Source organism: Coregonus clupeaformis, chromosome 15 (genome assembly GCF_020615455.1).
Source record: "Coregonus clupeaformis isolate EN_2021a chromosome 15, ASM2061545v1, whole genome shotgun sequence".
NCBI lineage: Eukaryota > Metazoa > Chordata > Actinopteri > Salmoniformes > Salmonidae > Coregonus > Coregonus clupeaformis.
Genome location: NC_059206.1, coordinates 49,616,028 through 49,637,062, shown reverse-complemented (window position 1 = coordinate 49,637,062; position 21,035 = coordinate 49,616,028). Strand labels below are relative to the sequence as shown.

The 21,035-nt window shown below is 42.3% G+C and overlaps 1 protein-coding gene across 2 annotated transcripts in view; it reads left to right on the top strand.

Moving 5' to 3' along the window:
• The first annotated feature begins 2,247 nt into the window (after nt 1–2,247).
• LOC121582830 (contactin-associated protein-like 4) overlaps nt 2,248–21,035 on the top strand; it is a 249,314-nt gene continuing 230,526 nt past the window's right edge. For both annotated transcript variants that reach the window (XM_041898959.1, XM_041898958.1), the window contains exon 1: nt 2,248–2,554. In XM_041898959.1, coding sequence (XP_041754893.1) covers nt 2,470–2,554 — 85 coding nt within the window. In that variant the 5' untranslated portion in view covers nt 2,248–2,469. The remainder of the gene's footprint in view (nt 2,555–21,035) is intronic.

Here is a 21,035-nt window from a genome sequence, read left to right as displayed (position 1 = left end):
AAAATACAAAATAACAGACTTATCACGATAAATGAAAGGTGGAGCAAATAAGTCTCGAAAAACCGGCTGACAGCCAAAATACGAAATACTACCTAAGACTGAAACAAATAACGAAACAGGGTAACCACTTCTCAAGTACCTGTACATAAGCCACCCCCCTTGGCATTTTTCCTATTTTGTTGCCTTACAACCTGGAATTAAAATTGATTTTTTGGGGGTTTGTATCATTTGATTTACACAACATGCCTACCACTTTGAAGATGCAAAATATTTTTTATTGTGAAACAAACAAGAAATAAGACAACAAAACAGAAAACTTGAGCGTGCATAACTATTCACTGAAACAGGTTTCCCTCAAGAATTTCCCTGTATTTAGCGACATCCATCATTCCTTCAATTCTGACCAGTTTCCCAGTCCCTGCCGATTAAAAACATCGGTGTTGGTGTTCTCGGGTTGATGAGAGGTGTTGGGTTCGCGCCAGACATAATGTTTTCCTTGATGGCCAAAAAGCTCAATTTTAGTCTCATCTGACCAGAGTACCTTCTTCCATATGTTTGGGGAGTCTCCCACATGCCTTTTGGCGAACACCAAACGTGTTTGCTTCGTTTTTTCTTCACGCAATGGCTTTTTTCTGGCCATTCTTACGTAAAGCCCAGCTCTGTGGAGTGTATGGCTTAAAGTGGTCCTATGGACAGATACTCCAATGTCCGCTGTGGAGCTTTGCAGCTCCTTCAGGGTTATCTTTGGTCTCTTTGTTGCCTCTCTGATTAATGCCCTCCTTGCCTGGTCCATGAGTTTTGGTGGGTGGCCCTCTCTTGGCAGGTTTGTTGTGGTGCCATATTCTTTCCCTTTTTAAATTATGGATCTAATGGTGCTCCGTGGGATGTTCAAAGTTTCGGATATTTTTTTATAACCCAACCCTGATCTGTACTTCTCCACAACTTTGTCCCTGACTTGTTTGGAGAGCTCCTTGGTCTTCATGGTGCCGCTTGCTGGGTGGTGCCCCTTGCTTAGTGGTGTTGCAGACTCTGGGGCCTTTCAGAACAGGTGTTTATATACTGAGATCATGTGACAGATCATGTGACACTTAGATTGCACACAGGTGGACTTTATTTAACTAATTATGTGACTTCTGAAGGTAATTGGATGCACCAGATCTTATTTAGGGGCTTCATAGGAAAGGGGGTGAATACATATGCAATCACCCCTTTTCTGTTATTTATTTATTTTAATTCTTTTGAACAAGCAATTTTTTTCATTTCATTTCACCAATTTCAACTATTTTGTGTATGTCCATTACATGAAATCCAAATAAAAATCAATTTAAATTACCGGTTGTAATGCAACAATATAGGAAAAACGCCAAGGGGGATGAATACTTTTGCAAGGCAGTGTAGAGAAACTAGCAGAGAAAAATGAGCAAGGGAACACAGGGAAGTGAGGGCATAAATACACAAGTGAACAGATAGACACAGGTGACACCGATAGGATGATGATTAGTCCCGACTGTGAGTGAGGAGGTGCCTAAGGTTGTCGGAGGATGACACCTAGTGGGTCGCTCCGGAACTGCGACCCCCTCCTGTAACACACAGCTGTAATCGCTGCCAAAGGTGATTCTAGCATGGATTGACTCAGGGTGTTGAATGCTTATCTAACCAAGATATATTAGTGAGTTATTTTTCATATTTTTTTCTGAGTATTTTGTGTAGATCGTTGACAAAAAAATGACAATTAAATCCATGTTAATCCCGTTTTGTAACACAACAAAATGTGGAAAAAAGTAAAGGGGTTTGAATACTTTCTGAAGGCAATGTATACGAAAAAGGTAGGCTACCATCCTCCATGCCTCCTCACAGCCACTGCCTACCTCTCATTAAAATATCCACTCATACAATAGCTCAGGCTAAATGTTTGGCTAAATTATTTTAAATTTTTAAATTTTAGTCATTTAGCAGACGCTCTTATCCAGAGTGACTTACAGTTAGTGAGTGCATACATTTTCATACTGGCCCCCCGTGGGAAACGAACACACAACCCTGACGTTGCAAGCACCATGCTCTACCAACTGAGCTACAGGGGACCCTAATGATGTCACCATACCTGTAACTGAGACGCATAGCCATAAGTTAGTTAAATAGAAGACAACATTCAGCCCAGGATTTGTATGTCTTGAAGGCATTGCTTAACGGACACTTTAAAAGCTACTGACTTAACGCCAATGGAGGCTGGGGCTGTAGAGGTGTGTCTCAGCCTGCTCGCTCACTCTCTCTGAGCACTGCACAAAGAATGCATTCAACTGTTCCTCCTCGAGTCGGACTCGGCAGCAGTCAAATGGCGTGAGCAGGAGGGCACTGCACAGGACAGAGCGGACGCACGGGCATCACACAGACTCACGCGCAATTCATTTACGGATCTAGAGGAGGACAGGACAGGGCTCTGTCCTCCAGCAGCAGCCTTTCGTTTCGAACATGGATTTGGGGACCAGAAGACACACTGGAATGCTTTTACAGCTAGCCGTCCTTCTCTGCTGTTCAAATGGGGCAATTGGAAAAGGTGAGCAACGTGCGTTTTCTCCACACACACACACACCGTTGCGGACCTGCTGCTTGAGTGCATGAAGAGGGATAGAGTGGAATTTGCTGTATTGAAATTGTAAAGACTACGTTTTTTCTCAGCTTTGTGTAGTCTACTTTGCTTGTATGTAGTCCGGGTGATTTAATATAGTGGTTTATGTTTTACTTTCATTATGTCTACCTTGACGAGGGATATTAGCTTAGACTACTTTTTTTGACAGATTGCCACAGTCAGCAGTGACATTATTGCTATTTATTCGTTTGGGCATCCAAAACCCTCTGTAGTTAATGTGTTAAACCTCTTTTGCTGAGTGCTTAAATATGTTTTCCAGAATCCTTTATTGCCCACCCTGTCATTTATTAAACGGAGCTTTCCCCTGCCATGTGGGTAGGATACCGGCCGTTGATGATGATGCTTTCACTTGACAGAAATGCGCAGCAAGCCCATCCAGTGTGTAAAAACGAGAAATGTATTGGGCAATCAGAGTTTGCAGTGCAGAGCAGAGCAGTGTACTCAAATGTAGCAGCTGTTGTTATTATATCCCTGCGGTTAAGTGGAATGGTTATGCTATCAGTGCATATTCCCGCAAATTGTATTTGCTACAACAAATACGCCAGTGTAAACAACGGGTAGGCTACAATTAGACAGTTCAAGATATACCATTCGACAAAGAGTACTTTCACAAACATGGCTAATGCACATAATAGCCTATAGGTTGAGTTAACAAACATCCAGATGGGAAATTTGATGTATTCTTTTTGACCACTTCATAGGCTAAATTTCCACATACTGCATAAAATGCACTGAAGAAGCTTTTGTGAACAGGGTCCCACGAAATTGTGTGTGTGTGTGTGTGTGAGTAAGAGAGAATTGGTCTAGTAGGCTGGTGCGTAAACTAACCCTCTCTGGACATCAGTGCAGCGCACAGCACAATGTGGTTCCTGCTGATTCCCATCAAAGGTAGATGACTTCACTGAAACCTGTGTTTTGGTTTTAAGAGGGTGTGTGTGTGTCTCTCTGTGTGTGTCTCTCTCTCTCTCTCTCTGTGTGTGTGTATGTGTGTGTGTGTGTGTGTGTGTGTGTGTGTGTGTGTGTGTGTATGTGTGTGTGTGTATACGAAATGAAGCGAGGGCGACATGTTTATTGCATCAATCATAATGCATTACAGGATGTAGGCAACTACAGACATAGGCTACAGATGCCAAGAAAACAGAATTTCACAGACATTGGAAGATAGGAAAACATTTGTGTGTGTGTGAGCCTATGTGTGTGTGTGTGTGTCTGTGTCTGTTTCCGTGCACACACACACGTGTGTGTATGAGAGAGAGAGAGAGAGAGAGAGAGAGAGAGAGAGAGAGAGAGAGAGAGAGAGAGAGAGAGGTTTGGTGGTTGGAACTGTAATGAGATGCATCTGTATTGTAATTGGAGCAGATGGCTGTAAACTTTGCAAGTCCCTGGCCCTCCACTCCACTGCCTGCACTGCTCTGCTACTCAGTGCCCTCTATGTCCCAAATGGCACCCTATTCCCTATATAGTGCACTACTTTTTACAAGGGCTCATAGACCTCTGGTCAAAGTAGTGCACTATGTAGGAAATAGGGTGCCGTTGGGGACACAAGTAGAGTCTGCTGCTGTGTCACGGACACTGCCTGATTCTCCCTATCCAGCCAAACACGTTATACACACATGTTACACACACACGTTACACACACACACACACACACACACACAGGCCATCACTGTGAGGTTGAACAACTGTGGTATAATAATATACAGTACATTTTACAAAGTGAGTGGAGACACTGGCTGTCCTGCTGTTGAGTGAATTTGCTGTGTGTGTGTGTGTACGTGTGTGTGTGTGTGTGTGCGTGTGCATGTGTGCACAATATATATATTTTTAGAAACATTTATTTAATTAGGCAAGTCAATTATGAAAAACTCTTATTTACAATGACGGCCTGCCGAGAGGCAAAAGGTCTCCTTCGGGGGCAGGAGCAAAAATAATAATGTCAAAAAGTAAGACAAAACACACATCACGACAAGACATAAAGAGAGACCTAAGACAACAACACAGCATGGCAGCAACACATGACAACAACACGGTAGCAACACAAAATAGCAGCAGCACAGACATGGTACAAACATTGTTAGGCACAGAAAACAGCACAAAGTGAAAAAAGGTAGAGACAACAAATCATCATGTGAAGTTGCAGTCTCATTGCAGAGGGACATTTTCCTATTCATAATGGAGATGTTACAAAAATGACAACAAAGCAAAGGATACATATGTTAAAATCTGCAGATGTTGCCTAGCTGTCTTTGAATTGTTTTTCGCCCTGAGGTGCAAACATTTTAGTTGTTACTTGATGTGATTGGAGAATACATTTGCATCACAAATGGCACCATGTAGTGCACTGCTTTTGACCAGGGCCCATCATATACTGCCTTTACAGTGAGGGAAAAAAGTATTTGCTCCACTGCTGATTTTGTACGTTTGCCCACTGACAAAGAAATGATCAGTCTATAATTGTAATGGTAGGTTTATTTAAACAGTGAGAGACAGAATAACTTTTAAAAAATCCAGAAAAACGCATGTCAAAAATGTTATAAATTGATTTGCATTTTAATGAGGAAGATACGTATTTGACCCCCTCTCAATCAGAAAGATTTCTGGCTCCCAGGTGTCTTTTATACAGGTAACGAGCTGAGATTAGGAGCACACTCTTAAAGGGAGTGCTCCTAATCTCAGCTTGTTACCTGTATAAAAGACACCTGTCCACAGAAGCAATCAATCAATCAGATTCCAAACTCTCCACCATGGCCAAGACCAACGAGCTCTCCAAGGATGTCAGGGACAAGATTGTAGACCTACACAAGGCTGGAATGGGCTACAAGACCATCGCCAAGCAGCTTGGTGAGAAGGTGACAACAGTTGGTGATTATTCGCAAATGGAAGAAACACAAAATAACTGTCAATCTCCCTCGGCCTGGGGCTCCATGCAAGATCTCACCTCGTGGAGTTGCAATGATCATGAGAACGGTGAGGAATCAGACCAGAACTACACAGGAGGATCTTGTCAATGATCTCAAGGCAGCTGGGACCATAGTCACCAAGAAAACAATTGGTAACACACTACACCATGAAGGACTGAAATCCTGCAGCGCCCGCAAGGTCCTGTAGTGTCTGAGGGTCTATGATTGTGCTGACGTTTGCAAAAGTGTGTTAGAGGAAACTTGGCTCTGCTTTCGGAAACATCTGGGAAGCATTACTAAATTCCTGGAAAAGAGGATATGGGAAGAAATGTGAAAAGCCAGGGATTGGTGTATTAAAATCACGCCATACTATGTCACATAGGATATAAATACCATGTCTTGAACAAAGGAGGGAAGAATAGCAAATCACAGATTGGGTCCGGCTGTTCTTCAGATATCTGCAGGTATCTGTAAATCTGACGCTGAAACTCTTTGTTATAATAAACCTTTATAATCAAAGTACAGTGTCAGCGGATCTTCTTATCATCACAGCATAATTAGCAACGTTGACTTGGACACCACAGTCCCCCTGCTCATGAAAGCACATATACAGGCCCGTCTGAAGTTTGCCAATGAACATCTGAATGATTCAGAGAAGTACTGGGTGAAAGTGTTGTGGTCAGATGAGACCAAAATCGAGCTCTTTGGCATCAACTCAACTCGCCATGTTTGGAGGAGGAGGAATGCTGCCTATGACCCCAAGAACACCATCCCCACCGTCAAACATGGAGGTGGAAACATTATGCTTTGGGGGTGTTTTATCTGCTAAGGGGACAGGACAACTTCACCGCATCCAAGGGACGATGGACGGGGCCATGTACCGTCAAATCTTGGGTGAGAACCTCCTTCCCTCAGCCAGGGCATTGAAAATGGGTCGTGGATGGGTATTACAGCATGACAATGACCCAAAACACACGGCCAAGGCAACAAAGGAGTGGCTCAAGAAGAAGCACATTAAGATACTGGAGTGGCCTAGCCAGTCTCCAGACCTTAATCCCATAGAAAATCTGTGGAGGGAGCTGAAGGTTCGAGTTGCCAAACGTCAGCCTCGAAACCTTAATGACTTGGAGAAGATCTGCAAAGAGGAGTGGAACAAAATCCCTCCTGAGATGTGTGCAAACCTGGTGGCCAACTACAAGAAACGTCTGATCTCTGTGATTGCCAACAAGGGTTTTGCCACCAAGTACTAAATCATGTTTTGCAGAGGGGTCAAATACTTATTTCCCTCATTAAAATGCAAATCAATTTATAACATTTTTGACATGCGTTTTTCTGGATTTTTTTGTTGTTATTCTGTCTCTCACTGTTCAAATAAACCTACCATTAACATTATAGACTGATCATGTCCTTGTCAGTGGGCAAACGTACAAAATCAGCAGGGGATCAAATACTTTTTTCCCTCACTGTATATGGCTGAGTAGTCCGTTCAGTAGTCTGTAGTTTTCAGTAGAGGGCCTGCCCTCCACTGTGAATTTAAGGCCCTGTGTGGCTCAGTTGGTAAGAGTGTGTTGCTGGCAATACAATTGTTGTGGGTTAAATTCTTGTAGCGATCACATACACATATTGCATGAGTAGCTGTTCATTTCATCAGAGGGTCAGTATACAGTACTGCCTGTTGTGTAAGGATGCGTATCCCTAATATATTTTGAGGCTATTTCATGAGAGCGTCTGTCCTCGCCATCCATTGACAGGTTAAGGTCTACCATATGCGGTTTGTGAAGTTGTACATATTATACTGTATGTTGTATAAGATGCGTATCTCTAAAATATTCCAAGGCTATTTCATGAAGGCATCTGCCCTCGACCTCCACTATCAGGTGAAGGTCTCTCTGGCTGGTTATGCTGTTTATAGGGAGGATGGGGGGTACTGCACAGTGTACTGCGTATTGTATAAAGACTAGAGTATCCCTGAATTATTCAGAGGCTACCCTCTTATCTGTGGAGGGTCTATGAGAGTATCAGGCTTAATCAGAGCTCTGCAGTGTTTTGATAGAAACCCCAAGACGAGAGAGAGAGAACACTACAGAAGCAGGGCTGTAGCCGCTGTAGCTGGGGGAAGAACTTCAATAATTCTCAGCTGGAGACTCACAGTCGACTGTTTATAGTTCGCTCGTTCGAGTGACCTGTTTTCACAGATTATGTTTTTATGCATGTACCCAGCGTCCTTTACAATTAAGAGCCCAAAACACAGCTATGTGAATCACTTCTATTTCATATAGGATGAATAATTAATTAAGTTGATGCACAACTTATTTATTTTTATTTTTTATATGACCCATTGTATAATACAGTAAACATGAGACAAGTTTATATAATCAAAATAATGAGTTGATAAGTAGGCTACTCTGCGTTGACCTGGTGATAAACCCTGTAAAGAGCCTCTTGGTAGAAGCATTGCTCTGTTAGCAGAAAATAATAATAATATGCCATTTAGCAGACGCTTTTATCCAAAGCGACTTACAGTCATGCATACATTTTTGTGTATGGGTGGTCCCGGGGATCGAACCCACTACCTTGGCGTTACAAGTGCCGTGCTCTACCAGCTTAGCTACAGAGGACCACCAGTAGTTTACCATCTGAGTGTGTATGTGTGTGTGTGTGTGAGAGAGAGAGAGAGAGAGAGAGAGAGAGAGAGAGAGAGAGAGAGAGACAGAGAGAGAGACAGAGAGAAAGAAAGAGACAGGGTGGGAGGGACAGAGGTAGGGGGAGAGAGAGAGTACAATATATCCTAATCTCTTTACCAGCTCACAGTAAACAGACAGAAAGTGATTCAGAGTTGAAGGAGGATGATAATCCTGCATCTCTCAACTCTCATTAACACAAAACTTGTATGAGCACCATCATTTTGTCATGGACAGAGGAGAGTTGAGGAGAATGTGGTAGTCACTCCGCGGTGCTGAAAGGACAGCACCGTTATCCAGCCAGCTATGGAGTTGTCATGTTCGTTGGCAGTGGAACAGTTTGTCCCACGGGTTGTGGGAAAGTAGTAGTGATGGGGGGAGAAAATCGATGCAATTACGTATCGCGATATTATTTTAGACAATATTATATTGACACTTTGACTCCAAGTATCACAGTATCGAATCGCAATACATATGAAATTGTGAGAATCGCAATACATATCGGCACCTAAGTATCGTGATAATATCTTATCGTGAGGCCCCTGGCTATTCCCAGCCCTTGAAAGTAAGGTTACAGTCCACCTGAATACATAGTCATAAGGGCTACATAACACTGCCATAATCATGACAAGCGGTGGATTGTACATTTACATGGTTCATTTGATCACTGAAAAAGAAAAGGAGAGCTGCACACTGTAGGAGCTCAGATGCAATAATTTAATAACCTAATAACCAACGTTTCGAAACGTTGGTTATTCAGTTATTAAATGATTGCGTCTGAGTTCCTAGAGTGTGCGGCTCTCCTTTTCTTTTTCAAGTGTTCTACTCCGTTAGCCAGCACCTCGCCTAAATAGGTGTGCATTTCTTTCGCCTCCAAATTCATTTGATCACTGTGAATTGTCATGTGTGTAAGCATAAGCTCCTTCCCAGACACTCACCCAAATGTGGAAAGAGTTTGGTGGACCAATGCGTCAAACTTTGCCTTCGTTAGCCAATACAGAGAGCCTGGAGAAAAACCCAGGGAATTGGCTTAATTGGCTTAATCTACCAACCAATCATCTCCCACAACACCTTTATTAAATTAAATGATGGCAAAATCCTTTATTCAGTAGGTCACTCCCATATAATTCTATGGTCACTCCCACTGATTCGGTTTTTATTCGCTCTCAAAATCATACCTTTTTAACAGAAAAACAACACAATTGGATGTTCTAAGTCCACATAAATGCTTAAACCACATCATGAGACCACTTTTGAGTTCTGGGAAAAATAGAAGACATTTAGATTTTTGGGTGTAGTTACCCTTTAATTCAAGTGCCCAGCAGCAAGAGACAGTTGTTTGGTTAGCAATGTTTCTGTAGCGCTCATGTGATTGGAGAGTTTGCCAAATAAATGGCCACTGGATTGATGCAAATAATCATAATATCATTCTGCCAGGTGGGCATAGGCTACTTTGTAGTTGACATTTAATTAAGAAGGTTTTTGGGAAAGCCTTTCCATCTACCAGAAGACAGTTGTAATTTCATTAGCATCATCGCTAACGGCTACACAAAGTGGTAGACAAATGCACACACTCAGACAGTCGCATTCCTGTGCTGTTGCCTCTTCAGAAAGTTGAAGGTAAATACGAATCACTGATGCATTTTGTTTATGTCTTTTGATAATCTTGGGCAAATTAATGAATGTTCTAATAAGTTAAATACATGTTTGAATATTGTTGAATTCCATTTTAATGTCTGGATTCTGTGATTCCATCCACATTCTCCGCAATGCAGATTTTATAGGTCCCTATTTACAAAAGCCAACTTTGAGTGGTTACTCTGAGGAAGGTCTTTGTGAAAACACATTAAAACACAGAAATGTGCATTGATGTAAATGTGCAGACTTTTCTACAGTTTAGTCTTTCAACTGATTGACTCATTCCATGACCCCCCCCTCTCTCTCTCTCACTCAACCTCTTTCCCCTCTCGCTCCCTCTTTCTTTCCCTCTCTCTCCTGCCCCCTCGCTCTCCCTCCCCCTCGCTCTCCCTCCCCCTCTCTCACTCTCTCTCTCTCTCTCTCTCTCTCTCTCTCTCTCTCTCTCTCTCTCTCTCTCTCTCTCTCTCTCTCTCTCTCTCTCTCTCTCTCTCTCTCTCTCTCCTCTCTCTCTCTCTCTCTCTCCTCTCTCTCTCTCTCTCTCTCTCTCTCTCTCTCTCTCTCTCTCTCTCTCTCTCTCTCTCTCTCTCTCTCTCTCTCTCTCTCTCTCTCTCTCTCTCTCTCTCTCTCTCTCTCTCTCTCTCTCTCTCTCTCTCTCTCTCTCTCTCTCTCTCTCTCTCTCTCTCTCTCTCTCTCTCTCTCTCTCTCTCCTTCTAATCATGGCCTAATGGCAGATTACACCATGATATCTCAGGCCCCTGCCCTGGGTGTATACACAGATAGAAATGAGTCACACTCACACTAGTCTCGCTTGCCAGACTCATGTCGCTCCAAGCTCTTCATTGAGCTTCATAACTGTGACGTCAGTAGGCCCTTTATTAAGCTTCATAACTGTGATGTCAGTAGGCTTTTTAGTCAGACTGTACAGGCAACATAATCAATTACAGTGGACCGGCGAGGGCAGGAGCAAACCGTCGACAGAGATGCCCTCTTTGGCTGTGAGTCAGCTGAACGTGTCCCCAAGGTGTTTAGGAACAAGCAGAGAGTTTGGCTTGTGATTGAGGCTGCAGGGAAACTTTTTATTCCTCTAATTTAGACTGTCAGCATCCCAAATGCTACCCTATTCCCTATATAGTGCATTACTTTTTACCAAGGCCCATAGGGCTCTAGTCAAAAGTAGTGCACTATGTAGGGAATAGTGTGCCATTTGGGATACAGTCTTAGACTTCAGGCAATGACTCCCTTTTCATCCACTCTACCTTGACTATTTCCCACAGACAGGGGTTATTAATCAAGTAAATAAATATGCCTGGACTGGAAATTATGTATATTTGGCCAGTAAACCAACCAGTCGGGTGCTTCATTGCTTCAAATGCAGCACACAACTCCCTGCCTCATTGGAATTGATTAACTTTTCAATGAGCTGGTTGTTTGTATTGTGAAGAACATAAACCAGTGAATAAAAACAACTTGATGCAAATGTCTGTGTGGCGTACGTATTTCCCTGCAAAGCCCACTGTCCATTATGATTCATGAGAGAGGTGGCGTCTTATAGAGGTTGAATGACGGAAGGGGAAAGCGGATATTGAGGAGAGAATAAATCGGCCTCATATTTCTTCTTTACTGTAATTTATGAAAATGTCTGTTGGAGAAGTCGAGCCTTGAATGGGATCTTATGAAGTCAAGGTTGCACAAAGGTAGCACTGGTCGTTTTTACTGTGTGAATTTGAGGCTGTCTCTAGCAGTCATGAATCTAGATTATTAACGGAGAGAGCAGTGTTTAAGCAGGAAATTGACTTAAAATGGCAGTCCATCTATCTTTGATTCTGACCCATGCAATTCTGTATTAGCTCAAGGCCAAATTCTTCAAAAGACTGGCACCGTCAAAATGGACACATTTATCACACAGCCCTCATCATCATAGATGAGTTGGTACTGGACCAAATATCTGTCATGGTGGCACTGTTCATAGTGTGTCCAACTGTGCTCTCAGCTTCTGTTATCTTCAGTCCTACTTTGCTGTAATAACTAGAATATTCAACCTTGCTTCTACAGATTAGGCTGCAGTTGTTTCACATTCATACAGTCATCATTCACAACAACACCTGATTTTATTGCGCAATATGCAATGTTATTTTCCATTTCCACTCATGTATGTCAGGGCAAATCACAGCTGTGACATTTGACAGGGTATGCTTTCTAAATGGCACCCTATTCCCTATTTAGTGCACTATTTTTAAACTGGGGCCCATGGGAAAAGGGTGCTATTTGGGATTCAGACTCTGACACAGGGATAAAGCACAGGTGTGCTACCTACCATTCAGCCATTTGCTATCATTCATCTACCGTTCACCCAGCAGCTAAACAGTACCACACTCCTGTATATGCAGTTGAGCTAGGTGATGTAATTTGTGAAAGCGATATTGTTCTGATATAGATGATATTGTTCTTGTTGCCTGCTGTTGTTTGCAATGATTAAAGCATTGACAATAAATGCCATGTCCAAGTCGCCTGGCAGATTGACAGACAGGTTCCTGATACAGTATCTGTTCTCAGTCATTTCTATTCATTATTGTAGATAATTTCCACTGCCGGTTGTGCTGTTCTACTGTTATCACATCTCACACCTCACTCCACCCATCCCCTGACGGTGGCAGAGAGACTGGGGGATCATAAACTGGGTCCCCAAACTCCCAGTGACCTGGCCACTGATCGGTTGCTAGGGTTAGGTGGTTGCTGGGGGCCGGACAACCGACAGTCCTCTTACCTGCTCAGGTCACACAGCCTCCTCAGTCTCTCTCCAAGTGGACATGTGTGATGTAGTGCGTGGACAGAAGTGACTTGGTGTAACTATTGTAACTTGTGTGTCTATTGTTTACTATTGTAACTATTCTTAGTTGTTCATAGTAGTTGTGCTTTGTGTTATACAGTCCTTTTCTTATCCCATAGTGTTATACAGTCCTTCATTGCTCTCATTGTGCTATTATATTGTGTACAGCCTATTAATTGCATTCATGTCTCTTTATACAGGACCACATCCATTCTCATATGTCCTCTGGAAATAAAGGTTCTTATTGTGTGTAACTCTCTGCAAAGTTGCCTTATTCCTCTGACTGGGAAACATGTCAGTGAGTCACAGACCAGCCCAACTGGAGAGCTGCTCTCTTTCAATTATTTAGTTTAGTCATTCGTATTAAAGGCTACAGTCAGGAGCCTTATGCAGAGAACAGAGTTTAACATCTGAGGAGGTGTAGTGTTATTATTTAGCCTGTTTGTTTAAAATGCAATTTGTACTGCTATAGTGGTACATATGAAAATAAAAGCTTATTCCAAATTAAACGAAAACCACCCACCTCTGTGTCATGTGTCTGCACTTGTCATCCCCAGACAGTCCCATATTTCAGCTCCTTTTCAGGTGTCCGGACTTTTCTTTCTACAAAAAAGGTCATTTTGTCAGCAAGACGCATCAATTAATTCAGGCTACAAGAGTGTAGACCCAATCGCCGAATGTTATTACACTTTTTGGTGTTTTGTAACAGATGTCTCTTTCCATTCATCAAATGGTGTGAATGCACAGTGCACGGTCTGGATGCTGGAATTATTTTGGAGTGGACGAACATGCTAATTATAATGTTTTAAGTGATTTGTTTGACAATAAGATTAAATAATCATGACTGGTAGTGTTCATGCCAAATTAAAAGGTAATACATGTTTTACCGGTTAATTACATGTCTTTACTATTAGGCCTATACAGTGGGGAAAAAAATTATTTAGTCAGCCACCAATTGTGCAAGTTCTCCCACTTAAAAAGATGAGAGAGGCCTGTAATTTTCATCATAGGTACACGTCAACTATGACAGACAAATTGAGGAAAAAAAATCCAGAAAATCACATTGTAGGATTTTTAATGAATTTATTTGCGAATTATTGGGGAAAATAAGTATTTGGTCACCTACAAACAAGCAAGATTTCTGGCTCTCACAGACCTGTAACTTCTTCTTTAAGAGGCTCCTCTGTCCTCCACTCGTTACCTGTATTAATGGCACCTGTTTGAACTTGTAATCAGTATAAAAGACACCTGTCCACAACCTCAAACAGTCACACTCCAAACTCCACTATGGCCAAGACCAAAGAGCTGTCAAAGGACACCAGAAACAAAATTGTAGACCTGCACCAGGCTGGGAAGACTGAATCTGCAATAGGTAAGCAGCTTGGTTTGAAGAAATCAACTGTGGGAGCAATTATTAGAAAATGGAAGACATACAAGACCACTGATAATCTCCCTCGATCTGGGGCTCCACGCAAGATCTCACCCCGTGGGGTCAAAATGATCACAAGAACGGTGAGCAAAAATCCCAGAACCACACGGGGGGACCTAGTGAATGACCTGCAAAGAGCTGGGACCAAAGTAACAAAGCCTACCATCAGTAACACACTACGCCGCCAGGGACTCAAATCCTGCAGTGCAAGACGTGTCCCCCTGCTTAAGCCAGTACATGTCCAGGCCCGTCTGAAGTTTGCTAGAGTGCATTTGGATGATCCAGAAGAGGATTGGGAGAATGTCATATGGTCAGATGAAACCAAAATATAACTTTTTGGTAAAAACTCAACTCGTCGTGTTTGGAGGACAAAGAATGCTGAGTTGCATCCAAAGAACACCATACCTACTGTGAAGCATGGGGGTGGAAACATCATGCTTTGGGGCTGTTTTTCTGCAAAGGGATCAGGACGACTGATCCGTGTAAAGGAAAGAATGAATGGGGCCATGTATCGTGAGATTTTGAGTGAAAACCTCCTTCCATCAGCAAGGGCATTGAAGATGAAACGTGGCTGGGTCTTTCAGCATGACAATGATCCCAAACACACCGCCCGGGCAACGAAGGAGTGGCTTCGTAAGAAGCATTATAAGGTCCTGGAGTGGCCTAGCCAGTCTCCAGATCTCAACCCCATAGAATATATTTGGAGGGAGTTGAAAGTCCGTGTTGCCCAGCGACAGCCCCAAAACATCACTGCTCTACAGGAGATCTGCATGGAGGAATGGGCCAAAATACTAGCAACAGTGTGTGAAAACCTTGTGAAGACTTACAGAAAACGTTTGACCTGTGTCATTGCCAACAAAGGGTATATAACAAAGTATTGAGAAACTTTTGTTATTGACCAAATACTTATTTTCCACCATAATTTACAAATAAATTCATTAAAAATCCTACAATGTGATTTTCTGGATTTTTATTTTTCATTTTGTCTGTCATAGTTGACGTGTACCTATGATGAAAATTTCAGGCCTCTCTCATCTTTTTAAGTGGGAGAACTTGCACAATTGGTGGCTGACTAAATACTTTTTTTCCCCACTGTATGTTTTCTTTTCAGGTCCCATGAAATAAATAGAGTTAATTTGAGAATCGGTCAGAGCATCTTGCCTAGTGGTCACCCTCCAGCTCCCAGCCCTTCAGTGACACATTCTGAGCTCGTACCCCCATTTCACTCCCCTGTGGTTCCCCCGGGAAGGCCAGGCAGATAGGCTGACCCAGTGCCAAATCTGTGTCAGAACCAAAAAAGGAACCCTTTTCTTCCAGCTCTCCTCTTCTCTTCTCTTCTCTTCTCTTCTCTTCTCTTCTCTTCTCTTCTCTTCTCTTCTCTTCTCTTCTCTTCTCTTCTCTTCTCTTCTCTTCTCTTCTCTTCTCTTCTCTTCTCTTCTCTTCTCTTCTCTTCTCTTCTCTTCTGTGCTCTACAAGCTCCCGGCGCCAAAAAGGTCAGGGGACTTGCAGATACATGGGGCCCTGGCTACCAACAGTTCGTTAGCAAGGGTTGACCTGGGGGTAGGTGAGGGCTGTCCATTCTGCTCATTGCCTGAAACTGTTCAGCATGTATTCTCTGTGTATGCCAATGTGATGCCTTTGCTGTCTTTGTTGGACTGTCTGGGTGAGAGGTTGGAGGTTGGTAATGTGGTGTTTTTAGTACAATGAGGTTGGCTCATTAAAGATAGAGTCAAATACCCTCTCCCTCTCCATCCCCTACTCTCATCTGCTTAATTCTGTGCATTGCATTCACAGTACCTGAGCACTCCAAGCCCAGGTGTCCCACTGCTCCGTGTGGAGGGCAGGCACCTAAATATTTTATGAGTTACCTCAGGCTCCCCAAAAGACTTCATTTGGAAACATGACTGGGCGGTGAGTTAGTTTGACCTCCTGAAGAGGTTTTCGATCAGCATCGTCGTAGGCACAAAGCTAAGCAGTGATCAAGGTTAAAGCTAGAAGTAGGGCTGTGGTTCAACACAGACTCTGTGAACTGGTAATTTCTCTATCCCCTGAATACAAACTAACCGAAGGTAAGGAGAAGAGGGTGTACTGTACTGTACCAAAGGGTTCAGTGAGGACTATCACCCATTGACTGACAGTCACCCACAGTCTGTGTGTCTGTGCACCCGTGCATTCAAATGTGTGTGTATTTAAGTGTAGTCTATAATTGCCCCATATAACCAAGTGATTGAGCTAGAATTGGTCTCAGATGAATTGATTGAATACAGGGCCTTACTCCCTGTATTCACTTCCGGAGTCTCCCAAACCCCCTCAACACATGCTCTCTCCATTCCTCATTAGCTTTGTGCTAGTACATCAGTACAGTAAAGTGGAGTGGAATAGCGCATCCAGGGGACCTGCTGTTCTAATGAGAGGCTAGTTCTGGATAGGCAAATAAATAATAATAATCACCTGAGCTACGGGTCTAATTACTCACTCCATTTTACTGTCCCAAGTGGCTCCTCCTTAGCAGTAGAATAATATACTACCTATAGTGCACTACTTTTGACCAGAGCCAATAGGGCTCTGGTCAAAAGTAGTGCTTTATATAGGAAATAGGGTGCCATTTGGGACACACATTATGGTTTAATGTAGTACAGGCTGCCACTGACTATCAGAGTCATATTTCACTTATTTTATGTTATGACAAAAGCCTAATTAGTATGGTTAAAAGAAGCGATTTATTTACAACAGATGTGTGAATTTATATGTTGCTGCTGAGTTCTGCACTAACTCATTCTAGTGTAGATAGTAATCCATTGTGTGTGCGATGGTGTCACGGTTTCGGCCGAGGCTGCTCCTCCTCCTGGTTCGGGCAGGCTTCGGCGGTCGTCGTCCCCGGAGTACTAGCTGCCACCGATCTATGGTTCATGTTCGTTTGGTTTTGTCTTGATGTTGTACACCTGTGTCTTGTTAGTCCTCGTTAGTGTCCTATTTAGTTCTCGTTGTGTGTGTCTGTCTTTGTGTGTGATTGCTCTTCTGTTTCGTGTTGGAGCTACGTACTTCCCTCCAGTGTTTTGGAGAGGTTTTTCGCACATGTTAGTGCGCCGTTTGTTTGACGCCTGTGTGCGCCGTTATTTCGCCTTCGGGCTTATTGTGCTTATTTTCTACGTGAATATTGCACTAAAGTCTTTTGGACTGAGCTTCTTTGTCCTGCGCTTGATTCATGCACCACACCCACCTTCAGCACCCCTTGACAGATGGGTCCTCTGGAAGTGTAGCAGCGTCTGTGTCTGTTTCAGGCTTGGGCGATATATTGTTTATACTTTATACCGGGGTATTTAGAAATACAGACGGTATGATTTTTAATACCGTTTAATATTATAGTTAGTTATAAGCAGTGGTGTAGCACGCGCAAGGCATGGGTGCCTCCACCCATTAAAAAATATACATACCAACGGCATGATTTTCATACTGTTTAGTAAAATATACAGTATATATACAGTATATACAGTACCAGTCAAAAGTTTGGACACACCTATTCATTCCATGGTTTTTCTTTATTTTTACTATTTTCTACATTGTAGAATAATAGTGAAGACATGAAAACTATGAAATAACACATATGGAATCATATAGTAACCAAAGAAAAGTGTTAAACAAATCAAAATATATTTTATATTTGAGATTCTTTAAAGTAGCCACCCTTTGCCTTGATGACAGCTTTGCACACTCTTGGCATTCTCTCAACCAGCTTCATGAGATAGTCACCTGGAATGCATTTCAATTAACAGGGGTGCCTAGTTAAAAGTTAATTTTTTGTGGAATTTCTTTCCTTCTTAATGCGTTTGAGCCAATCAGTTGTGTTGTGACAAGGTATGGGTGATATACAGAAGATAGCCCTATTTGGTAAAATACCATGTCCATATTATGGCAAGAACAGCTCAAATTAGCAAAGAGAAACGACAGTCCATCATCAGTTTTAGACATGAAGGTCAGTCAATCCGGAAAATGTCAAGAACTTTGAAAGTTTCTTCAAGTGCAGTCACAAAAACCATGAAGTGCTATGATGAAACTGGCTCTCATGAGGACCACCACAGGAAAGGAAGACCCAGAGTTACCTCTGCTGCAGAGGAAAGTTCATTAGAGTTAACTGCACCTCAGATTGCAGCCCAAATAAATGCTTCACAGAGTTCAAGTAACAGACACATCTCAACATTACTGTTCAGAGGAGACTGCGTGAATCAGGCCTTCATGGTCGAATTGCTGCAAAGAAACCACTACTAAAGGACACCAATAAGAAGAATATACTTGCTTCTGCCAAGAAACACGAGCAATAGACATTAGACCAGTGGAAATCTGTCCTTTGGTTTGTGAGACGCAGAGTAGGTGAACGGATGATCTCTGCATGTGTGGTTCCCACTGTGAAGCATGTAGGAGAAGGTGTGATGGTGTGGGGGTGCTTGGCTGTTGACACTGTCAGTGATTTATTTAGAATTCAAGGCACACTTAACCAGCATGGCTACCACAGCATTCTGCAGCGATACGCCATCCCATCTGGTTTGCGCATAGTGGAACTATCATTTGTTTTTCAACAGGACAATGACCCAAAACACACCTCCAGGCTGTGTAAGAGCTATTTGACCAAGGAGAGTGATGGAGTGCTGCATCAGATGACCTGGCCTCCACAATCACCCGACCTCAACCCAATTGAGATTGTTTGGGATGAGTTGGACCACAGAGTGAAGGAAAAGCAGCCAACAAGTGCTCAGCATATGTGGGAACTCCTTCAAGACTGTTGGAAAAGCATTCCTCATGAAGCTGGTTGAGAGAATGCCAAGAGTGTGCAAAGCTGTCATCAGGGCAAAGGGTGCCTATTTGAAGAATCTAAAATCTAAAATATATTTTGATTTGTTTAACACTTTTTTGTTTACTACATGATTCCATATTAGTTATTTCATAGTTTTGATGTCTTCACTATTATTCTACAATATAAAAAATAGTAAAAATAAAGAAAAATCTTTGAATGAGTAGTGTATATATATATATATATTTTTTTTTTTTATGGTCGGAGGCAGCCCCGCCTTGCGCATGCTACGCCACTGCTTATAACTAACTAATTATATGTTAAGAATAACTTAAGAAATCTAAGATGTGTCAAATAAATTACATCCAGCTCAGGGCTCCAGGTATCCATTTGGTTTGCTAACTTGCTAGCTAAGTGGCTAGATTTCAAGATCAAGCTTCTTGGTTACAGCAGAGACATTCAATCCCCTCCTGATGCCTAAATTGTTATTTAATTTTTTTATTGCGCCCCTTGTGAGCAGCACTTCCGGTAATAAAATACCCCGGTATGGTACAGAAATGGTATGATAGTAGTGATTATCAGTTGGTAAGGCATATCTCAACACTGAAAAAACACACTTACATGGCAAAGGTACAACACCTAAAGCAAGATGGATTACTATAAAATGCATGAGCAACACTTAGATAAAAACTTACAAGTGAGATATGACAACTTTGAGGAGAAGGGAGAAAAACATGACAAATATTGGTGGAGAGTAATGGCATTTTCCCCTTTACTGTAATGAATGTTACACATCAGATATAGAATGCATTGACTGTTTTCTGTGATGGTATATGATCGTCATTTACCCCTCTGAGGCTTCACTGCTGAAAAACCCCATCAGTGGCAGACCTGGGTTCAAATACTTCATGAAATCTTTCAAATACTACTGAGCATTTGCTTTAGCCTGCCTTGAGTGTCAGGTGGGCGGGGTTAACTTTTCTATTGGTTATATTGTACCAGGAAGCGAGCTCAATAAAGCACAGTTAAAGTATTTTAGGTATTTTAAATAGTATTTGAACCTATATAGGTCTGCTCATTGTGTTTTGTTTAGTTGTTATCCCAGTGCTCCAGCCCTGCAGAAGGATTGTGTTGTCACTGTCGCGGGGGAGAAATCACAGAGGGAATGTGATTATCTTAGAACTTTTCAAAGCAGTAGCGCTAACAGTTGAGTACAGTGGTCACCAACCTTTTGTCAAGATCTTTTCTGAGTCCAAATGCAAGCCGATATCTACTGCTCAGATATTTTTTAAACATGACTTAAAAAACTTAAGCGTATGCAACATTAACCAATTAAAAACAGTTATGTAGCAATGAGGTTTGTGCAGTAGGCTATAGGCCCAATACAGTGCCTTGCAAAAGTATTCAGCCCCCTTGGCGTTTTTCCTATTTTGTTGCATTACAACCTGTAATTTAAATGGATTTTTATTTGGAATTCATGTAATGGACATACACAAAATAGTCCAAATTGGTGAAGTGAAAGTATACAAAATAAATAACGGAAAAGTGGTGTGTGCATATGTATTCACCCCCTTTGCTATGAAGCCCCAAAATAAGATCTGGTGCAAGCAATTACCTTCAGAAGTCACATAATTAGTTCAATAAAGTCCACCTGTGTGCAATCTAAGTGTCACATGATCTGTCAAATGAGCTCAGTATATATATACCTGTTCTCAAAGGCCCCAGAGTCTGCAACACCACTAAGCAACGGGCACCACCAAGCAAGCGGCACCATGAAGACCAAGGAGCTCTCCAAACAGGTCAGAGACAAAGTTGTGGAGAAGTACAGATCAGGGTTGGGTTATAAAAAATATCAGAAACTTTGAACATCCCACGGAGCACCATTAAATCCATTATTAAAAAATGGAAAGAATATGGCACCACAACAAACCTGCCAAGAGAGGGCCGCCCACCAAAACTCACGGACAAAGCAAGGAGGGCATTAATCAGAGAGGCAACAAAGAGACCAAAGATAACCCTGAAGGAGCTGCAAAGCTCCACAGCGGAGATTGGAGTATTGTCCATAGGACCACTTTAAGCCGTACATTCCACAAAGCTGGCCTTTACGGAAGAGTGGTCAGAAAAAAG